This window comes from Perca flavescens, chromosome 18 (assembly GCF_004354835.1).
Source record: "Perca flavescens isolate YP-PL-M2 chromosome 18, PFLA_1.0, whole genome shotgun sequence".
In the NCBI taxonomy this organism is placed as follows: Eukaryota; Metazoa; Chordata; class Actinopteri; order Perciformes; family Percidae; genus Perca; species Perca flavescens.
In genome coordinates this window covers 20704029-20728111 of record NC_041348.1, presented here as the reverse complement: position 1 = coordinate 20728111, position 24083 = coordinate 20704029, and the positions used below count along the sequence as shown (strand labels likewise).

The window sequence follows — 24083 nt, the reverse complement described above, 5'->3', positions numbered from 1 at the left end:
TAGATGTCTTCCTTTACACATTAAGGAAGTAAAGAAAGTCTAATAACGTACGTATGGTACAGCAGCAACATGAGTTATACATTATGAATCCAAAATATTCCTTTAGGAAACCAAGACATAATAAGTAAATACAGGCTGTTAAACTGAGAATGTTACCCTTCACAGTGGCTCCAATAGCGAAGTCTGCAGGTGAGTAGAACTCAGGTTTGTCCGCTGTAGAGCCTGGCTTGGGGACGTGTGTCTTTTTCAGGACCTGGCCACCGAGGATACCGGGGACGGGCTTTTCAAAAATACTGATCATGTCATCGGACGGGAAGTAGGACAGTATGAAACATCGGTCCTCATCTGCGTGATTCTGGGAGTCCTGGCATGTCAGTAACATAGGAGAAGCTTAAAGGTAGAATATGTAGTGAATATCTGCTCATTATTTGTAATCACGCATTGTTTAAAGTTGGACCAAAGGTTCTTTGTTGACGCCCCCAAACTCTCCCAAAGAAAAGAGGAAATACAGGCAGAGGGCGGCGTCACTGCAGATCCAGGCACCACCGCACACTTCTAGTAGGTTATAAGTGATGATTGAGAGGGATTACTTTTGTATTAGTCTATACATTGTTTTTGAGGAAAGCGTTGCATATCATACCTTTAAGCAAGGAGGGAAAGGATCTGTTTTGTCGATCGATGGCTTTGAGTTTCAGAGAATGCAATTTGGTGACTTGGTAACTACATATAACCAACTACTAGTCATTCAGAAGGTTCGACGGTGTAGCCTCGCAGACCCCTCTGCGTCTACGCCGGACCCTACGCCGTAGCCTGGCGCGCACCTCTCAAAAAATGTAACTACACGTCGTAGCGGCGCACGTCACTCGGCCGTGGCTTGGTAGCGTTGCATTTCCCCCGGCTCATTTCCTGGTTCTCCTTCTCCATAAACAACGTGAAATCAAGGAGAGGGTTAACTTTTCCTGCTGCAGATTTCCCACCGTGGTCAGATTACACAGGGGAGACACTTTGTTTCTCTCACTATGACTCTAGAGTCGGTACTCGCTCCAAAGCTAATCGCCGTCACTCTCTCACTTCTCCCTCGCTCTACCACACACTCCCGACACGCACACACCAGCGCACAAGTATAAACATCAGGCCACTTACGTAAGCTACGGCGAGAGCTCTGCGTGGAGCCTCCGCACAACTGTAAAACGGCCTTAAGTCAAAGAAGCAGCAAAAAACATGTTCTCACATATGTTGACTTACCAGTCTGGCACTGTAGCGCAACACTTTGTGTTGGTTTTCCAGCATCTTTAGCACATTCTTTTTGGGAGTCTTAGGAATTAAAGACAAACAATTCTGGAGCGAGTCTTCAAGTGAACCAAATCCATTATAGGGAGGAACCTCCTGTAAATATGGACAGGATAGGGAAATGAATAAGAAAAAAATAATGATCTAGTATAATAAGAAAGTCACAGACCCTCAGGCAATACAAGTTTATATAGTTTCGTAAAAGGACAAGAAAAGACGAAGATTTCAGTTTCTCACCTTTCTCTCCTGAAGCAGGTCAGTCATTTTTGGTACCCCTGAGGGTTTCATCTCCATATCAGGGTGGTTCTTTTGGTAATACTCTTTAGTGAAGCCATCACAGTCATAAAGCAGGAAGCGACGGCCCATCAGTTTTATCGTCTGACCCACATGGAAGTCTTTGGGGGAGTAGTACTCATCTACTTCCGCTTTTGAAGCCTCCAGCACACAGCTGGGAAAGGTCTCTGGATACAAATAAGTAGAGTACTGTTATTGCTATTCATTTGTCTTTAAATCTGTTTTATGTTGTTTCTTCTTTTTCTTAAATCAATTCTGCTTTTTTTCTGTAGTACAAAGAATAGTTGACATTGACAAAACATTATAACCCATACTCAATTACAGAGCAATATGATGTAAATTGTGCTGTAAATGTGATGTTACTTTTAAAATGAGAGTCACTTTACAAAGGCAATCTCTTTTACTGTACATGACTGGATGCAAAGAGACACCTGAACAATGCACTGTGTAAGATCTAATGCAATTACCTATATATGTCGGCTATGTCTGTAAATCAGTCCTCTTGCACTACTGTACATATTATATAATACCTCCAATACTCACAATTTGCACCACTATATATACTGTATAGTTATTTATTCTGTATTACCATAGCCATAGTCATAGCGTGTCCATACCTGTAGTAATAGACACTCATATACATACATACATACATATATATATATATAATTTCATACTTTGCACTCTGTAAATACTGTATCATATGTTATTTAATCAATGCTTAAAGCACTTCTGGTTAGACGCTAACTACATTTCATTGCTATGTGACATGTGCAATGATAATAAAGAATCTAATCCAACCTAAAGGTGACACAGACACAGTGTTTCATCTCACCAGACCCTGGTTTGATTTTCTTGGGTAGCTTCAGTCTGTGCATCAGGATAGGGAAGGGATCGCGTCCGCTGTTGGGTTCACGGACCGCGCTGACCCCCACCGTGTCGTCCGCCAGGTAATACTGGATGGTAACAGGCCTGTTGTCCCCAAACAGAGAGTCAGCATCTTCCCACAGGGCAAAGAAACGCAGCACCTGACCAGAAGAAGAAACTGGAACTGGTATGCGAAATGCAAAATCTCAGTGTACAAAGACACCTGATTAACGATGCAAGATCACTTCACAAGATCACTTATTTCAAACATTTCAGTGGTTACGGACAACACATTTACTGTATAGGTATACAGGTATAGGTATATACTTATAACTGTTGACACAGGCTCAATCTTATATTGAAGAAACACATACTTTAACAAAATTGATATAAGACTTGAGCTAGGTGACCTAGACTGATATCTGCAAAAGCCAAAATAACATCATGGCAGGTATAAAAAAATATAGATCATTTTTGTTTTCTAAATAGCTTGAATAGGAGATGTTATTGTACTCCTGATTCTCTGTTAATAGCTGTCCAAATTAGAGTTTGTGATAATTGCCCATTTGAAATTAAGGAAATTCCCTTTACCTTAGGATCCATGGTAAGAAACTGGTACCTGCTGTCAAATTGGGAGGGTGTTGTGTAGGCTGAGGGTTGTGAAGGCTGAGGGTTTTTGCGATGTTTGCTCTGAGGCATCGGCTCAGGGTCATTCAGAACAAAGCCCTCACTTTCCAAGAATTTCTATATATGATGAATGAAAGACAGAGAGACATTCATATTTTTGTGTCAGACACAGAAAACAATAAAGATACATAATGCACTGTTAATGCATTCATACAGGGTGTGGTAGAATGTGCTAAATTTAGACTAATAGTGCCCTAGGTCACATTCACATGTTCAATTCGGAAACTCTGGGTTTTTAGAGTTGAGGGTGAATAAGCAGCTGAATGATAACAAAAGGCCTGTGTGTTTATTAAATAGATAACACCCCATGTACAGGGAAGACACTGTTGAATAAACACACACGCACGCACGCACACACACCCACACGCACACACACACACACACCTTAGGATAGGCTTTACTGCAGTAGGGTCAGGCTGACATTGTTTTCGTTCTGTGCTGAGGTGTAAGGGTTAATGATTTAGGTACGTGAATGTGTTTAATGTGCCAGTAATATCTTCGTTGGCAGTGAAGGTCAGAGAAACTCCGAATCTGGTAAAGAGCTAAACTTACTGTAACACCTCCAGCATGAGTAAAATACTCGAAAAGGCAGAAATCCTCTGAGTTAGGATGGCACTACAATATTAAAAATGCTTCTACTTAAGTCATCAAAGTCTCCTGAAACTTCTTCAAAGTCTCTGAATTTTGGCTTTCCAAAATTCTACGACACAGGGGAGTGTTGTACCTTTGTAAAAGCATCGCAATGTGTGATGTGGTACTTGAATCCGTACACCTCCAGGTCCATGCCAATATTGAGGTCTGTCCAGTGGTAATGCTGTCCATGTTCATTATTGGGCAGACGCTGGCGACTGACCCGTTTCCCCTGCGGCATCCCAGAATTCTCCACCATGGGCTCGACCATGGACATTGTATCATCCTCAAGATAGTAGTTAATTACCACGGGACGCATGCGGAACTCCTCTCCAGCTGAAAAGGGGATATTTTCATGAAAGTATGCATAGTAGCACAACACCTACAAGACAAGAGGGTGGTGAAGAAGAGACAAACAAGAAATTAATTGGACAATTGGTTGAACAGAAACATCTTGAAAAACAAAAACTGGTCTTTTAGGCCTTATTGTACCTTCTTGTCAAGGGCCACATAGGCTGGGATGAATTCTTCTACTACGCTCTGTTCAAAGGAACCATAAGTGACGTCTGGTGTCAAGGAAAACTCACTGATCTCTTGTTGGATCAACTTCTCTGATAAAAGAGGATCCTGTTCAATGCCCACAGTGGGTTTACGGCGGAAAGCATAGCCATTCTTAAAGTCCAGTGTCTGGGGACGATGGAAGGCTGACTTCTGCAGAGAAAGACCATTGAGGAGGGAATACATTAACTCTGGTAAATCACAATACAAATCCATCTCTAATCACATCACATTGCGATTCATATGAAAGGTTATATACATATCAACCATGAAATTAAAACATGTGAGCCCACAGTTACACTAAGCCTTGCTGAACTTTTATTGCACGTATGAGACTAAAACTATTCAAATGGTGTTGTAGTGCTTCAGCCCGTCTTTAAGGGCTGCCATACGTTTTGCAAGCCACCAGATGTCCCTGTTTGCGCTGTGTTTGAAGCCCCAAAGCTTTAAATCTTCTTCGGCACAAATAGAAAGAAAGCCCCAAAGCTTCATAAGGCTATATTCACCCATCATTATAATAAAAACAACAGTAACAATGACTATCACATGAATAACACACAATATTCACAGTTACAGTAGTTAACTGAATGGCAGTATATAGATGTGGTATTTTAATGCAGGCAAAATAAAACAAGGCAAAATCATAGATAAATAATTGGTAATAATTAAATTTTACAGTCTATGGGCAAAATATATCAAAGTGATTGCTGACTGAAAAGATAAGGCACTGTGATTAGGCTAATCAAGCCTGTCTGTTGGCCTGGTCTGGAGCAGGCTAGCTGCACAGAATACATCTCCATGGTAATTTATGTGCCACTGCTTTCATGAAATCGATTCAGAATCAGAATAAGCACTAATGAGCAAGTAAGTGTGAACACATACAGTACAAGGAATTTGACTCTCTTTTTTGTTGCCCTCAATGTACATCCACAGAAACAGACATATGATTAAAAAACAAGGACAACAAAGCTTAACAAGGTAAACATAAACATTGTGATGGAGGGCTCCTCCTGAAGTCCACTGTCATCTTCAGAGTTTTGAGAAGGTTCAGCTCCAGGTTGTTATGACCACACCAGAGGGCTAGCTGTTCCAACTCCCATCTTACCTTGTGTCATCTGCAAATTTCAGGTGTTTAACAGACAGAAACACACTGACAGTGACACAGACGTTGATGTAGAGGGAGAAGAGCAGTGGGGATCGCACACATCCTTGGGGGGGGGGGGGGGGGGGGGACAGTGCTGATTCTGGGTGCTGGATGAGATTTTTTCCTCCGGTCTGTCATGGAGTTTGTGATCACCTGACAGGTTGGCGCTGGGACAGTGAGCTGGGTGAGTTTGGTGTGTTCAGTGCTAATGGTCCAGGTGCTGGCTGACAGTATCCTGAGCGCAGGTGAGGGGGGGGGGGCAGTGTGTGTGTGTGTGTGTGTGTGTGTGTGTGTGTGTGTGTGTGTGTGTGTGTATGTATTGGTTGTTTGATGTCAGATAAGATGTGGGCTTATCAAACCTGCAGTAAAACCCAATCAGGTCATCGGCCAGTTGATGGGTCCTACAGTGTGAGGGGATGGCTGACTGTAGTTGGTAATGTCCTGCAGGCCTCTCTACACAGACACAGAGTTGTTGACTGAGAACTTGTTTTTTTCAGCTTTTCTCTCATCAGTGTGTTTCTGGCCTGGTTGTAAAAGAGTCTGTCCCCACTTCTGTAGGCCAGGCCTCCTCCTTGGCATGACAAAGTCTTCACAAAAACTGATGTAAGATGTCACATTGTCAGTTCATCCAGATCCGTAGCTGGAGCCTCAAAACCCTCCTATCACCTATCAGTGCAGTGAAAGCAGGCCGGCTATCTAAATTCAGCCAGGATAACTGGAAAACGCCGGTTTTGTGAAATAACCATCTGTACATTATAATGGAATACAATACAACCCTGGAATAAACACTTCAGATAATTTCATCTCGCAAATTTTAGCTAACATCCTAAGTCAGGTCCAGTTATTGGACATTAGAACTGGAGGAACTCCGTTTGCATTGTAGAAAGAGACTAACATTTTTTCTTTTAAATGTGACTAATAGTAGTAAAACGTCAGAGCCTTAGCTACCTTATCATAATTGAAACTGTTAGCTAGCTAGCCAAGGTTAGCCACTTTTATGTTCAACTTTTCCTAGCTAACGTCAATTTACATACTTACCGTCACATCCCGAAAGGTGTTTCCTGGTAAAAATGGTAGGCCATGGTTCCAAGACATTGTCGGTCTTAAAGTACGTTATTTTTTTTGTTTAATATGTCTTTATCGCCACAAAACGTGTAACAGTTTACTTTCGTGATTTGTGTTAATAATTTGGTTTTGTTACCGCGTTAACTGGTCGTAAATCTACGGTATCCATGGAAACGGCACGGCATAGCAATATAAAAAAGTAGCTAAGGGGCGAGCAACACTATGCATCTCACTGATAGAAATTGCCCACAGGTCATCCATCTGTTCACATCTTGTGATTTCGTGATGACATTATTGTACAGTGTGTTAACTCGATAGGCTATGTAATATCACATTATTATGAAATTAGAGCAGTTCCTTTTCTCGGACTCCACAGAACGGAGCAAAATATTGTGCATATTTGAAGTGACCGGGCCATGGCCAGGACAATTAACAAATGATTAATGAATTGAAATAGGCTAACATAAGAGGACTGACAGTGGGATGTGTGATCAGTAAGTTCAGTAGTGTGAGTGGGTGCATGAGTGAAATAATGTACTGTAGCCTATCTGCAGTGTTGTATGGTGCAGCAACAAAAACCAAAACAGCAACCAAAAACCACGATGATGTGTCAGAAAGGAGAGAACACAACTCAACCCAAGAGGCTTTCAAAAGTTCACTCCTAGTGATTCAGTACACTGGAAAAGACGATTTTGCCACATCGTCAACATGCAAGGAAAACTTCAGGAAAGTGCACAGGACTTCCTTCAGGCTGCTGTTCTGAGGCTGAAGGAGAGGGAGTGACTACCGGAGGACGTGACCCATTCATCCAAACACTACTGCCAGCCAAGTCGTTGATGAAATGATGTCAACCCCTTCCCTTTCGGTAACGCAGGTCTCACACCAACAGGCACCTCACCCTTCACCAAGCCACATTCTAGGTTCATATATGCACTGGACAGGCAACACCTTCAACCCCATCCCCAGAAAGCTTACCGTCTCTGACTAACGCCAGCTTTTAAAAGTTCAGTAGCCTACAGAGCCTGTGTTGCCAGTGTTACTGATGAACCCAGGAGCTGGCACTCTACTGATGACCCTCTGCCACGCCCATCTGCAGTAGGCTACCTGCAAGGAAAGCAACCACACAACAAAGTAACAGGCAGACACGATGAAGAGGGTCATCACTGTGACATAAATGCAAAACATATAAATGTGATGGTTTAAACAAAACAGTGGGCGAGTTATTTTGAACACAGTTTATTCCAAGCACAGGAGTCATAATTTGTTCTCACTTTACCAGCTATCAGCACATTTTAACCCCATTCAAATTTTAACACAAGAACTGTCTTTATAAAAAAAACTATATAGAGTGGCAGTCTTTATGTGGATGACCCTATGTCCTGTGTACTCTCAACTAAACTCTCAGTTATGAAAATACCAAGCATTTTTTATGAAAACTATAATTATTCCTACGCTTGAATCCAGGGCAGCGCAAACAGAGCTGGATTGACAATAGCTTATTTTATTAAACTGGTAACATGATTCAAGAGAAGCAGGTTGCACGTCCACTGTGAACCTTTTTTCAGTGCTGGTTCCTTCTCCAGACGAGCAGCGATTACCACAAGCATCAGGTTTAGCACTGGTATCTTTGAAATAAGGGCACTGTTGACACAAAACCTGAAAAATTATTTCTAGCAAATTCACTGGTACAAAATTGGCATATTCCGGTTACGTACATTTACATCTGGGGAGAACAGCAAGTGCAACGTGTGACAAAGACAAATTTTACACATGGTCCACAGTAATGACAAAAGGGGAATACATATATTATAAGAAAACAATTGGGATATCCAATTAATAAATCATTTGACCAGTTATTGGGTTATACTGTACATTAGCTGCACTCTTGACAACAGTGACTTAATAGCTAGAAAAGGCACTGCACTGTGAATTAAACATACTGTATCAAAAATAAGGATAAATCACTAAACCTCTTTGAGGCTCTTTATATGATATTTCTATTTCTTTTTCTTTAAATGCTGACATTAGCTGTTTAAATGGGCTGATCCCCTTCTTAGGAAGCAAATACATCAACCGAACACAGAAACACTAGGATTGCATCCCTGAGGTGCCAGACAACCTTTGCCAAGTATAAAAATATCTAATTAATAAACCATACTTGAGAACAAAAATACACAACATCAATAAACTATTAAATATTATAAAATAGATTTCATAAGGGTTGAGATGAATTTCCCATCAAAAATATCTTTTGGTTTTATATAGTTCAAAAGGCAGCATGGTTATTCACTGTGGAAAGATTGTCTTACATTGTCCCATTGTACACCTTTTTCTGCTTCATGCTCCTCCTCTGTGAAGTCCACACTCGAATACTGGAGGGTGCTGAGCATAAAGCTCCAAGTGTCACAGTCTTATGCAGGAAAGCAGATGCATCTGAGGCCTTGGTCCTTCAGTCACCATGTAGTCTCTACAGGCCTGTGTGTCTAAGGCAGCTTACCCATAAATCCCCACTTCAAAAAGGCCTACTGAGGTCACGGGCAAGGCAGTGTAGCCTTTCACCCCTCGCTTCCGGCAGAAAGAGGTGAGCTTACCATGCAGAGCGGGAGCTTATTCTCTTACTGAATGGGGTACAGCTTATGATACCCAGAGGAATATGCAATACCTTCCACTGTTCTCATCAGTGTGAGTCCACAGTTTTCATGCTTGCTTATAAAGCTTCATGAGGGCCATGCCTCTTGCCCCTTCCAAGCCAAGTGCGTCCTAAAAAATGTTCAAGTACGCTTTTCTATATTTAAAAAAAAAAGCCCATTAGCAGTCCTCAGTAATACCGATTGAGGCTCCGTGTCCCGGGGATGTCAGGCTGCCCGTTCATCCAGATCTCTCGGATGATTCGCTCCCTCTCCTCGAGCCTCTGCGCTCTCTCCAGCTCTTCTGCCGACGTGAACACATTCATGTTTAGCGTGCGTTCGAATCGCCGGTGCCGTCGCGCCGACAGATCCGAGGTGGTGTCCCAGTCCGAGTCCGAGTCGCTGGAATCGGAGGACGAGTCGGCGGGGCGTGCTCGTTTCTTGGCGGGAGGCCGCTGGCGGGGCTGGCAGTCAGTGCGACAAGAGATCTGGACAACCAGAGCGAAGAGCGTGAGAAAGAGGCCCAGACACACACCACAGACGAAGAAGAGCGCCGCCCTCTCTGGGTGGTCTGTTACGGAGGAAATAGACAGAACAAGAAGTGCTACATTTAGTTGATTACTGTAAGAACACATGTCAAACATGTAATTGGATCTTTATGTCTTTATGTTATAAAGAATGTCACCTGATGGCTCACTCACTATGATGAACAATATCTGCAGACTTACAGCTCATATTAGTCACTTCCTAGGCTTGGTGCCTTGGTTTGACAAAAATGTCTCACAGATTCTAACACTGCTGTGTACTGCACTTCTCCTTCCCCTCGTCTTCAGAAACGGATTTTCACATGTTGTTCATGTTGGTTAATGTGTCCCACCAACTCAAGCTGCAGGTGGACAAGGGCTGCTCGTCCTCTACCTCTAAATAGGATTTGTCTTTCACTATTGACTGAACTAAAGTGAGACATATTCCATTCATCTAAGACTGCGGAAATGACTCATGTCATTTTCAGGCTTGATTACTGTAACGGCTCTTTGCTGGCTTTCATACATGTTCATAGACACTTACTCATCCAGATTGTGGTAGTCTTGCTTGTCTTCAACCTAAAGTTCTCCTTATGTGTTACAATCCCAGCCATACACTGTGACTCAGATCAGTATCTTTTCAGATCATGAGAACCCCCAAGTTCCAAATTAAAAGTGGAATAAACTGCAACTATTAGTAAAACATGTTTTAAAACAGATTCATCTTAAGTTTTCCTTTAAAAAAAAAAGAAAAAGACCACACTTAAGACTCATTTTGATTGGTGTAATATTCCTCAATAAAATGCATTCTATGAATGCAGATCATAAAACTTTATGGCAGCTTACAAATATGAGAAAACTGGAGTTAGCTAGCCACATATGTTCAGCTTCCATTACAAATTACAGTGTATGTTTATTTGACTGTATAACTTATGCATTTCACTATGTATAAACTGTTTATTTGAGTTTAATTGAGGTAATAAAACAGGAAGTATCCAAAGTAGTGCAGCATGTGTTTTAGTAGCTGAACCAGGTGACTGACAGTGTGTGTATGTAGCGGTTATCCCTGCCTAACGTCTGCATTCCTCTGGCCCACATTTACCCACCTTTCAGTCCTAGCGTGCGACACACGTTACCGCACATGAAACCATGCACTCAACTCACTGTCTGAGGAACTAATCTAGAGCTAATACGACCCTTTAATATAATAATCCAGCCCTGTTCTCGAAAGATCTGTCAGGTTAAGGTCTCTAATTTACCTGTATCTTTAGGCTACTCGTGTGATGTGATGTCACACAAGATTATATGAATGTTGCCTTACCTGATATGAAAGTGTAGGCTGCCAGTGCGTTGCTGATGAGGGCCATGTTGGCGCTAGAGGTGGAGTTGATAATGGGATTCATGGCTGGGGGCAGCAGTGGACTTTCTCCTCCACCTCCTCCTCCTTCTGAAAACTTCTCCTCGTTGGGGTTAGTCTCCCTAATCTTCTTCCTATCTGCAAAAGCAGAAACGTTTATTTATTTACACACACACACACACACACACACACACACACACACACACACACACACACACACAGCTGTTTTCCTAGAACATGACTACACTGAGTTCAAGGAGAATGTTTCAAACATTTCAGTACCACACTGGTTAGGTCATTTACAGTAAAGTCTGAGTATTTTGTCTCTGAGGTACTGTGACTACAGCATTCAGACCACTGAGTCATCCCAAGTCTCTCACTCGATCTTAGGAGATACGCTTCTGTAAGAAAAGATGCATTACGCATAAAGACGCACACATGTTCACAGAGCGCTGTGTGATTCAGAAGATAATAGAACAACTGTATTTGTCAAACTCATTCTGACTCAGGTCATTAAGGAGGATCACATGGGAAAAGTTTGCACTTTGGCAACATTTCAAAAGCTCCCCCAAAATCTCCGAAAACAATCTATTTATAGATGAGAACAACTGTTTCCCCCTCTGGATTTTCATCACAGCACAACTTCAACATGCTGGCTTGTGTTGTGTATGCAAGAGTCGAGGAGCTGAGATGAGAGAACAGAGCAACACAGAGTGATTTGATTACCTAGAGTTATACTCATTTTCTGACTATAGTCACATCTAGTTAACCTGAAGAAGTGTTTAGGTGGGATATGGAACTACTAAACCTTCAGATAAAATGACCAAAAAAGGAAATTCACTTCAACGTCTGCATAGTCATATTGACATGCTTGATTGTTTTTGTTGGTGTAGGTGAGCATGCTTCGGTGAACTGTCCCACACACCAATGACCTCTAATTGTAGAGTCTCTTAAGGTGTGTCAGACTCTCTTTATCTGATAAAAGCAGTTTAGACTGGAATTGCTTACTGAGGAGATAAATGTTTCCACCTGGACCCACTGCTGTGGTGCACACATCGGCTAACATTCAACCAACAGACCACAGTCTCTCTTTCTAACACATCGGCAGATGAATCATCAATAAAAAACACTTGCAGTGCTTGGAAATACAGAATACATAGCAATTGAAATGCAGTTGTTGCTCTTTTGATTGAATACTTTTAACATGCAACACTCAGGTAAAGCCATTATTAATAAATATCTAAATAAACCAATAGCATTTTAACAATAATAAATGCTGCATCTGTGTTGACACAAAAATGATCTGCCTCAGATAGAGTGATATAAAGTATTTAGAAACTATTTATGTATTTAGCTTCAGCAACAGAAGTGTGTTAAGAACAGACATAAATAGGAACTGAGTAGTTATGGGTATAGCTGGCATCATGGCTTAAGAGACAAAAAACAAACAAAAAAAAAAACACTGTAGCGGCCAAATGATCTCTGGGAATTGCAGTGCAGGAACAGCCCAGCAACAAGAAGTTAGGACCAAAGATGGAGCGACGATACACAAGTCAGAATCTTTACAACTTAATGGTTCTAACAGGTTTGTCAATTTCCAAAAATGATCCTGTCCTGCAAAGTGGTGCTTGAATTCACAAAGTTTTATTTTAAATTCTAGACAAAATCCACAATGTTTTTAAAAACACAAATAGGCCAGGCTGAAATTTGGGGGCAAATGGATCATTTTCATTTGATATGAGAATGCTGCCATGACATTTTGGACTTTAATAATTAAGTCAATGTAAGAATCACATAGCTCTAATAAATGTAAAAAAAAAAAGAAAAGAAACACAACAACCCCCCATAAATACATAAATGGGGAAACATATGAAAGTTGAGTGAAAAGAGAGGAGAAAATCAAGAATTGAAGGATACAGATTTGACGTATGACGTCGTATCAACTGTCTAATCTTACTCTCGGCAAGAAAGCGATTGAGTGTAATTCCCAAAATGCTGAACTATTCCTTTAAGAAGTAGGTTGTGAAAATGGTGATCCAGCTGTTTAGTCAAATATCTGTTTCTTCACGCCCATCGCTCTATCCAGTTAAAAATAAACAAAGAGAAATGAGACGAAGGAACTGAAAAGATCAGGATACCGGTATTTACAGTAAAACGTTTCTTGTTCCGCCTTCATACTTTTCATTCCCTATCTGAACATCAGAGATGGAAACAGGATTTTCTAGATGAGCTTTAAGTGAAGTGTTTGAAGCAAGGAAGTGGAGCTATTCATGCGTCAGCAGCACACATCTCCTGTCCGCTCCCTCTCTTAACTCCTCATTCACTCGTCTATCCTCCTAATCAGTACAGAGCCGGTAGCTGAGCAGAGTAATTAGTGTGCTGGATGCAGGCCACCATCCCTCATGAATAAAGCTTTGTTTAAGTTTCCTTCCTTGCTGGCGTCTCCTTTTTCTTTACTCTTTCATTTCATTGTTCTTGCTCTGTCTTCTCCCTCCTTCTCTTTATGGGAGTTAGACTGACTGATTTAGACTGTGGTCAAATCATTTACTCTTGGAAAGCAGTATATTTTTAAGACCAATGATCATAAATGGTCCAAACCAATGGCTCTGCTTGGATACATATGGAAACAGTTGAACCCTGTGTAACTTTAAATATACATACATATATGCCCTGACTTGAGACCTGAATTACTGTTTCTGTTGATGCCTGGGAGGCCTTGGGACTGTTAAGTGTTAACTGCTCTCCACGGGAGGCCGTGAGTGTGTGACAATGTCTATGAGAGTGAGAAAGCTTATGTTGTTTTGCTCACCTGGAACAGCGTCAGGACTTTTGACTGAGCTTCCCTCCGGAGGACTGTCTCCCACTATGTTGGGGTCATGGGCGCTGGGTGGAGGGGAGTACACCGGCGGTCTGGGTCCCTGCTCCTGGAGCAACTTCTTTGGGACTACAAAGAGAAGGATAGGTGGAGCAAAGGAGGGGAGATGGGGGCGAGGGAATCAAAGAAAGATAGAGGATAATAAGATGATTGAAAAGGACATGTATAGCAGTCATTTCTATTTCGGTTCTGAATAGAGCCTGGCCAATGTGGATTAGGCAATATGATCTGCTTACATTTGTTCACCGTAGATATATCGGTACAAGCAGTAAGTCTGCAAATATTAAGGAAGAAATGAGAGTACATAGATATTTTACAGGTGGTATTCATTTTTGTTTTTGACCCTTTACGTTATATTTAAAAGATTAAAACCTGCAACAGATTGTTTTTGCCACTTTGGAAATTCTCCTCCCTCATGTGCACACAGCTGTAAAGTCTATATTTCATGGGAGATTCTGAGTTGTGTTAATCTCACATTTTATTTAACGTAAAATAACTTGTAGTATTACTGTAATGGAAGAGTAAAGAGCTCTTAATGAGACAGCACGATGGCTGTGATTCACACACTCTTCCTGATCTTGCACATGATTCCCGAAAGTTAGGCTGCTCTCGCCCCCTCATCCTCCTCCTCACCCCTTCACATCCCCCAACCTCACAGTGTCCTGTGATTAAGGGAGTCTGCACTCTTTCCCCACAGACACAAACCCACAATGCAGTGGGCTATACATTCCTGCCCGCTCACGTGCGGTTTCGAGGTCCGGGCCACACTCTGGTCGCTGTGTTTGTATGCCCGGTCACATCACAGTGACTTAAAGCTCAACAGATAACCGTCTGTCCAGCTGTTTGTCCGTCTGCTATTCTTACATTTCCTACATCTCTGGACAAACAAATAAGTAGTAAAGAATAATCAGCTGCCTGTTTTTGCTGACATTAGTAGCACTAATAGTGAAACTGTGACATGTGATTTAGGGTAAAAATGGACCATTTATTTAAAAGCCGAATGAATAAACACACTGATCAAATTTCCAGAGACGGATTTTGGCAGTGGTCCAAGAGTCAATCAAAGTGCAGGAAGGAGCGGAGCAGACCTCACAAAGCTCCCCTCCACTGGATACTACTTATGCTCTGGACATGTTACAAGATTTTTCCAATTGTAAGCAATGATGAAAAGAGACTGAGCAGGAACATTTAACTACGGACATTTACTGTACAGATTATATAATGACATACAGTACTTGCCTTTATTAGATAGTTGACCGTAGAGATTGACAGGATATACTGGGGGGTACTTGGCAACTTAATTCATAAAAAAAATAATGACAGACAATATATAAAAGAGATTGATGCAGCTGTACAAGTCATTGTAAGTCAACTTACAATTAAGTCTGATCATCATGCTAACTAAACTCTATTATATCTTGCAGTCTATTTTTCTGTGATATTTTCATACTAAAGAGATTAACTTGCTGCAGTCATGATTTGTGGCGTGACTTGCACTAAGAAAAGCAGACTGAAAGAGTTAATAGCTTGGTTAATCTTTTAAAATTAGAGAAATGCAGGTGCAGGAAAGATTGACTATCAAGTTTGTCCCTAACTTACTAAAATTACACAAATGTTCTTTCACTGCAGTGCAGCCAATGAGAACAGTAATTGATTAACTTCTCTACTCTTATTTTGCCATACATGCAATCATACCAGCTGAACAAAGAGAGCTGTCTGGAGCAATGCACATGTGAGGAGAGGTTTTTGATCATATCTTACAGCAGAGAACCAATCAACAAAGCTGGTTTACTGAAACTCACAGTCTTCAAAGAGCTCCGCTGAATCTGGTTCCAGCCTTTGCTTTTTCTACTTGCCATGAGCAAAAGGGGCAGGAGGTTGATGCCAGACTAATAGAAGTAGTAAATTATTTCTGGTCTTTGTTTTAATCTGCTTAGACGGGTTCACTGCACTGCATCAGGGTAATTCATATGGTGTTAGGTGAGTTGCCAGCTGTATACTCTTACATTTAAATACCTTTCTGTAATTGCATCATCTCATGTGGCACACCGCATCAATCTGTCGCCTAAATAGGTTAAAAAACCATGAATTTGAAACCCCATTTTATCCAGGTCTGGTTGGCACAAACTAAATAAACAAAGTCCCCCCCATATGTGGAGGTTAAAAAAATGCAGAGAAATAAAGAAATGGGATTTAGCCTGGCAGCTCCCCCTGTCTTTCCTCATCAGTCTGACACTAATCATGGGTCTTAAAACTCCCCCACTGCCACACTGCCACCATCTCCATGCCACGCCCTGATTACAGCCTTCTGATTGGCCCTAATTGGCTGCACATGTGGCCCAGGGTCACAGCTGAGAGACGTGTCCCAATGTCCCAATACATAGTATTTCAAATCCAGTATGCCAAAAATACCAGGATGTTCTCCTGCATCTGGTCGCATTTTGCAGTATGCAAGCCAGCATGCTCTTCTGGCAATTCTGACCCACAATCCTCTGTGCAGCATATATGAGCAAGACGGTCAACGTTCAATGCCCAATATTATGAAGAAGTAGTATATCCCAATAATATGCATACTGCATGCACCAAACATACTTTGTAAGGGCAACTGCAGTACATACTGAAATGTATGTACTGCAAAAAAAATAAAGCGATTTGGAACTTTTTAAAATTTTGGAATTTTACACAATTAGGGGTTTATAATTGAGATACCTCTGCACATGCACACTCACAGCCACACCTGATACATGTGCATACATAAACCACACATGTGCATAGACACATAGTCTAACACACTTGTTTAACATCAGAATATCTATGCTTCCAAACTGCCATTTCCCATGTTTTTCTATGGGCTTACTTTGTTGGCAGAGGTAGGTACATTATAGTAAATTGACTGCTGCTTGTCTAAAAATAATTGTCAAAAAGCTAAAACCTCTCGAAGCAAACGGCCACAAACCACATTTAAGGAGCCAAGCAGTAAAAACTGAACCAGTGAAAGAGAGAAAGAAGAGTGCAAGGGAGAGAAACCGGAGGACATAAATCACACTCTACAGCCTGCATTATAATGACATGGTCACATAAACGCATGGCAAATGAGTCTTAATATAACTCCACTAAATGGGACCGGGCCAGCACTGTACCTCTCAGAGCTCAGGACCGCCACGGGGAGCGAAGATACGAGGCGGGAAAGAGTGCCCATAACAATGGGCCATGTTTACACTGGCAGAGCCGGCTTTGTTTTCACTGGGCTCTGCAGGCCAGTGTGTGTGTGTGTGTGTGTGTGTGTGTGTGTGCATGTATATGTGCTTGTTTGTGGGCCATGTGCTGACCAATGCAGAACACAGTTGGGACAAAACCCTGTAAGCTAGAGGGGATATAATGAAATATTAAACCATGCTAAATCTGAGATGAGATCAGACCTGGGCCAATGTTTTAGGGCAACAGGGGGTCCGGGACCCCTAGGGGGTCCTCAGAGTTACTGCAAATTATTGTTAAAAGTTGAAATTAGATTTCTTTTTTGAAAATTAAAATATCTTAATATCTTAACATTAATCCAACATATTATTAGCAAATATAAATCAGCTTTTCTTTTTTCTTTTTTAAACAAACAAAAAAACATTAGATACGGGCCTCTAGGTAAAGTAGTCACTAAGGTAGCCATCCACAGTTACAGTTAAGGTTTTAAGGATTCACTGTGCCACATATATGTTTAACATTAAAACATGATTTAAATAATCATGCCAATAACTATTATTTTGATAGCTTATGCAATAAAAAAGGTATGTAAAAAGGCTTTAGGCTGCCCTACACGTTATTGTAGGCCCAGTTTAATATGCAACTTCATTTTATACAACATAGTCTATGTAGTAGGGGGTCCATGCTCCGTCTCGATTTTCAGTAAAGGGGTCCTTGTCTTAAAAAAACGTTGAAGACCCCTGTTTTAGGGCATTCTTTAATGCTCGGTCTGCATTAGCTCTCTGATATTTTGGCCCTAATAAAGACAGCTTAATAAACACTATGACATTTCTGTGATGCAGTCTAAGCTTAAGTCTTAATGTGGTGACACTCATCTAAACTACACTATCTTGGGTGAACCAAGAATTATGTGCAACTTGAGCCAGGTCGGATTGAGATTTACTGTATATTCATGAAACTGCAGTGAAATATGGGAAGTGTGTGAGAAACTGTAAAATAGAGTATGTACAACACACACTTTTGACACTAGATGGGATTCATTTGCACTCCCGAGGCCACGCCTACATTGGGTAGCACTTTATAATAACTATCCATAATTCATCATTTATTAAGCATTAGTTAACTATTAGTTAATGGTTTGTTCATCATTATTAATTAATTGTTCTTACATAATTCATCATCAGTAAAGCATTTAATCACATAGTTATAAATGGTTTGTTCATAGTAAATAAGCCTATCTTGAAAAATATGTTTGTAAGTACATGATTTATACTTAACAAATAATGAAACAACCATTTGGAAATGAAATAATTTTCCCATTATAAACCAGTTACTAACTATTGCTAAATGCTTTGTTCATCATTTGTAAAGCACTGCTCCTATGTTAATTCTCATGAATGAAGCATTTGTATACACACTCATAAATGGTTTGTTCATAGTAAATAAGGCTCTTGGAAGTTATGTTCATAAATAGAAGTTTGACACTTTCTAAGTATTGCAAAAACCATTAGTAAATTAAATAATTTTCCCTTTATAAACTATCTACAAACTAGTAGTAATTTATTTGTTTATCATTTGTAAAGCATAGTTCCTACATTCATTCTAATCAGTAAAGCATTTGTAAATGCAGTTAGTAAATGGTTGGTCCATAGTAAGTAAGCCCATCTAAAAGGTTTATCAGTATATTTTTTAATAATTCCTACATGATGCATTAACCATTTGTAAATTAAGTAATTTTACCATTATCAACTAGGTACTCAGGAACGTAAACGGTTGTTTATAACTAGGAAGTTAATGATTAACAGACTATCTAGACCTACATTTGTTCATGTCTTAAATAAAATGTTATGATTTAGAAAAAGGCCTAAACTAATAGCTTGGGTGTTAACACATCTATTACAAATACTTACCAATAATGTAATCCATGATTAACTCATGAGTTACTACTGGTTAGTTAAGTATACTGTGTGAGCCCATCTAAAGTGAGTACTTTCTTTGCTTTACAAACCATTTATAAATGAGTTCCAAAGGCTAACAGATGTATTGTTCTATTTGGACATGATTTCAGAAATATGCCTATGGATAGTTAGTGTTAATACATCTTTAACAAGCACTTACCAACACATCAATCCATGATTAACTCATGAGTTACTACTGGTTAGTTAAGTATACTGTGTGAGCCCATCTAAAGTGAGCACTTTCTATGCTTTACAAAGCATTTATAAATGAGTTCCAAAGGCTAATAGAACCTGGACACACATGTATTCTATTTGGACATGCCTTCAGAAATATGCCTACGGATAGTTAGTGTTAATACATCTTTAACAAGCACTTACCAACACATCAATCCATGATTAACTCATGAGTTACTACTGATTAGTTGACTACATGATGTGAGCCCATCTAAAGTGAGGACTTGCTATGCTTTACAATGCATTTATAAATGAGTTGCAAAGGCTAGCAGATACAACAAAACACAAGTAAAAAAGTATTTGTAACCCTTATTACGATGTAGTAAGAATGTACATTTATGAAATAGCTCGTAGTAGTATTATGTAGTTGATATCAATGTGAATTTGGACCAGAACCAGAAGAAAACTAGATTGTTAAGAGCCAGAGAATTGAACATCAATAAAGAGACTAGGAAACCAGGATAAAGTTTGAGAAGTGTATTAATATACACAGAAACATGGCATACACATATACAGATAAAACACAGGTATGAAAAATAACAACTAAAATAATAAAGTGCGCTCATAAAATAAACCCTTTTCAGTTCTATGAGCTCAATTGTTCTTTGATGACAAGAGTTCAGAGATGTTCAACGTTGGGGCCCATATGAGTTTGGTTTCTGTTTGTCCTACCACCATGAAGAAGAAATCCAGGGCAATCCATTATAAGTTCTGAGTCTTGATCCTGTAGCTCGCCACCCAGCCCACTGAACTGGGAATCTCTAACCCCTGGAAGACTCTGGGATCTGAAGAATCAATGTGATCCAATATTCCTCTCTCGTGGAGGAATATTACCTCCCGTCTTGTGGCGCTTCTCAAATCTCCACCTCCTCCACCTGTAGATAAGGCCAAATCAGTTCTCTCAATTACTATTCAGTAATAAAATCAATTGCTTAGGCTACAATGAAAATAAAATGAGGTGATATTTCATAACCCATATTGAAATATCTAAATCTCTATTCAGTTGTACAACCGTTATTAAATTTCTTCTCTTAAGTATCAAAAGTATATAAATCCCTTTCAGGTATCAAAAGTACATTTATATTATTTTGTAACCTTTATACAAAAAATACATTTCTAATTCAAGTTTTATGGAACCTACCTTAGTAACATTAACACTATTCTTAATATAATTGCATGTAAACATCTCTCAAATTGTATTATTTTCCCATAACTTAAGCTACAGTGTTGTAATTTAGAGGCATTAAGACATGCGTGCTTATTTATCCCTCCCTGCACAGGTAACTGTAGAAAGAATGCACTAAATATTAGCCTCTTTGAGTTACTTCTCCATAAACTCCAGTTAAACAATTAAACACACAACTTGTACTAACATTCATTCAACAGATACCCGCAGCTAGCAATAGTGTTGAAAAGCAACATTACTTTCCATAACCAATAGATAGAATCATTAGCCTTTTCACAGGCAATACGCAGACTCCGCTAGCCTTTTGTGGCAAATTACCCTATTAGCATATGAATACAGCATCTTAGCTAACCCGTTAGCTTTGCACTATTAGCAATAGACAGTATTAGCACCGTTCTCTTAATACATCCATGATTAGCACCAATTAGAATGGATGCTAGCAAACTCAAGGCATAGCTAGTGTTAAGGAATGACTCACCATTTTAATGGAATTCACTGCCTTTAACTCCGTGACGACAGTGGATTCAGACACATCTCTCTTTCGTTCTATTCACAACAAAGCATAGCCAGTATTAGATAGGATTTAATTCAATAAATGTTGTCTTTTTCTCTTACCGAGAGAATAACAACAGGCTTATACAACGTTCCGATGCAGCGCCTAAAGGGACGTGAGGAGACGTAAATATAGAGCTCAACAAACAAGCCTAGTTGATAGCTGATTGGTCAACTCACAGACCCAAGTTCACCCATTGGCTTATTTACAAGCCCATCAAAGTTAACAATAATGACACCCCTATATTATTTTATTTTATTTTGAGACATTTGTTTTGTTTTCCAAGTTATTAAAATATGGTCAAAAATAGTTGTAAGAGATATGGGAGAAAATAGTGGAAAATGATTTAACTTTCACTTTGCTTTGATGGGCTTGTAAATAAGCCAATGGATGAACTCGGGTCCGGTGAGCTGACCAATCAGCTATCAACTAGGCTACGCCAGATCTCTAGATTTACGCCCTCACGCCCCTTTGGCGCCACATCGAACGTAGGCAGCCGTTATTCACTCGGTAAGAGAAAAAGAACGACATTTATTGAATTAAATCCTATCTAATACTGGCTATGCTTTGTTGTGAATAGAACAAAAGAGAGCTGTGTCTGAATCCACTGTCGTCACGGAGTTAAAGGCAATGAATTCCATTAAAATGGTGAGTCATTCCTTAACACTAGCTATGCCTTGACTTCGCTAGCATCCATGCTAATCGGTGCTAATCATGGATGTATTAAAGGAACACGCCGACTTATTGAGAATTTAGCTTATTCACCGTAACCCCCAGAGTAAGACAAGTCGATACATACCCTTCTCATCTCCGTGCGTGCTGTAACGCTGTCTGACGGTTCCAGCATTAGCTTAGCCCAGCACAGATCCTGCAGGTAACTGGTTCCAACTAGCCTACTGCTCCCAATTGTGACAAAAGTGACAAAATAACGCCAACATGTTCCTATTTACATGTTGTGATTTGTATAGTCACAGCGTGTACAAAAAGCAACTTAACATGAGACACAGCCATCTTCTAACAGTAAACAAACCGGGAACTATATTCTCAGACAGGCTTGCTGCGAGCATATCACTCCGCCCAAGTACTATATTCTTCCGCCTGAGAATATAGTTCCCGGTTTGTTTACTGTTAGAAGATGGCTGTGTCTCATGTTACGTTGTTTTTTGTACAAGCTGTGACTCTACAAATCACAGCATGTAAATAGGAACATGTTGGTGTTATTTTGTCACTTATTCGGAGCAGTAGGATTACTGGAACCATTCACCTGCATGTTCTTTGATGGGCTGATGCCGCTGGAGCCGTCAGACAGCCTTACAGCACTCACAGAGATGAGAAGGGTATGTATCGACTTGTCTAACTCTGGGGGTTACGGTGAATAAGCTAAATTCCCAATAAGTCGGCGTGTTCCTTTAAGAGAATGATGCTAATACTGTCTATTGCTAATAGTGCAAAGCTAACGGGTTAGCTAAGATGCTGTATTCATATGCTAATAGGGTAATTTGCCACAAAAGGCTAGCGGAGTCTGCGTATTGCCTGTGAAAAGGCTAATGATTCTATCTATTGGTTATGGAAAGTAATGTTGCTTTTCAACACTATTGCTAGCTGCGGGTATCTGTTGAATGAATGTTAGTACAAGTTGTGTGTTTAATTGTTTAACTGGAGTTTATGGAGAAGTAACTCAAAGAGGCTAATATTTAGTGCATTCTTTCTACAGTTACCTGTGCAGGGAGGGATAAATAAGCACGCATGTCTTAATGCCTCTAAATTACAACACTGTAGCTTAAGTTATGGGAAAATAATACAATTTGAGAGATGTTTACATGCAATTATATTAAGAATAGTGTTAATGTTACTAAGGTAGGTTCCATAAAACTTGAATTAGAAATGTATTTTTTGTATAAAGGTTACAAAATAATATAAATGTACTTTTGATACCTGAAAGGGATTTATATACTTTTGATACTTAAGAGAAGAAATTTAATAACGGTTGTACAACTGAATAGAGATTTAGATATTTCAATATGGGTTATGAAATATCACCTCATTTTATTTTCATTGTAGCCTAAGCAATTGATTTTATTACTGAATAGTAATTGAGAGAACTGATTTGGCCTTATCTACAGGTGGAGGAGGTGGAGATTTGAGAAGCGCTACGCACGGGAGGTAATATTCCTCTCCACGAGAGAGGAATATTGGATCACATTGATTCTTCAGATCCCAGAGTCTTCCAGGGGTTAGAGATTCCCAGTTCAGTGGGCTGGGTGGCGAGCTACAGGATCAAGACTCAGAACTTATACGGATTGCCCTGGATTTCTTCTTCATGGTGGTAGGACAAACAGAAACCAAACTCATATGGGCCCCAACGTTGAACATCTCTGAACTCTTGTCATCAAAGAACAATTGAGCTCATAGAACTGAAAAGGGTTTATTTTATGAGCGCACTTTATTATTTTAGTTGTTATTTTTCATACCTGTGTTTTATCTGTATATGTGTATGCCATGTTTCTGTGTATATTAATACACTTCTCAAACTTTATCCTGGTTTCCTAGTCTCTTTATTGATGTTCAATTCTCTGGCTCTTAACAATCTAGTTTTCTTCTGGTTCTGGTCCAAATTCACATTGATATCAACTACATAATACTACTACGAGCTATTTCATAAATGTACATTCTTACTACATCGTAATAAGGGTTACAAATACTTTTTTTACTTGTGTTTCTGTTGTATCTGCTAGCCTTTGCAACTCATTTATAAATGCATTGTAAAGCATAGCAAGTCCTCACTTTAGATGGGCTCACATCATGTAGTCAACTAATCAGTAGTAACTCATGAGTTAATCATGGATTGATGTGTTGGTAAGTGCTTGTTAAAGATGTATTAACACTAACTATCCGTAGGCATATTTCTGAAGGCATGTCCAAATAGAATACATGTGTGTCCAGGTTCTATTAGCCTTTGGAACTCATTTATAAATGCTTTGTAAAGCATAGAAAGTGCTCACTTTAGATGGGCTCACACAGTATACTTAACTAACCAGT

General features: G+C 39.9%; 2 protein-coding genes across 7 annotated transcripts in view; both read right to left on the bottom strand.

The window, feature by feature from the left end:
- Positions 1-7151, bottom strand: part of efhc1 (EF-hand domain (C-terminal) containing 1) — an 8173-nt gene extending 1022 nt beyond the window's left edge. The window contains exons 1-8 of one of the 3 annotated variants that reach the window (XM_028604713.1): positions 6509-7151; positions 4261-4479; positions 3863-4150; positions 3071-3195; positions 2420-2556; positions 1528-1751; positions 1246-1386; positions 157-364 (exon numbers count right to left, since the gene is read on the bottom strand). In XM_028604713.1, coding sequence (XP_028460514.1) covers positions 157-364; positions 1246-1386; positions 1528-1751; positions 2420-2556; positions 3071-3195; positions 3863-4150; positions 4261-4479; positions 6509-6565 — 1399 coding nt within the window. In that variant the 5' untranslated portion in view covers positions 6566-7151. Of the gene's footprint in view, positions 1-156; positions 365-1245; positions 1387-1527; positions 1752-2419; positions 2613-3042; positions 3196-3862; positions 4151-4260; positions 4480-6508 lie in introns of those variants that run through there. The other 2 variants (XM_028604712.1, XM_028604714.1) reach the window with 2 other exon arrangements.
- A 604-nt stretch (positions 7152-7755) lies between these two features.
- eva1aa (eva-1 homolog A, regulator of programmed cell death a) overlaps positions 7756-24083 on the bottom strand; it is an 86215-nt gene continuing 69887 nt past the window's right edge. For 3 of the 4 annotated variants that reach the window (XM_028604715.1, XM_028604719.1, XM_028604717.1), the window contains 3 exons: positions 13853-13987; positions 11008-11181; positions 7756-9733 (listed from right to left, as the gene is read on the bottom strand). In XM_028604715.1, coding sequence (XP_028460516.1) covers positions 9354-9733; positions 11008-11181; positions 13853-13987 — 689 coding nt within the window. In that variant the 3' untranslated portion in view covers positions 7756-9353. Of the gene's footprint in view, positions 9734-11007; positions 11182-13852; positions 13988-15934; positions 16147-24083 lie in introns of those variants that run through there. The other variant, XM_028604716.1, reaches the window with a different exon arrangement.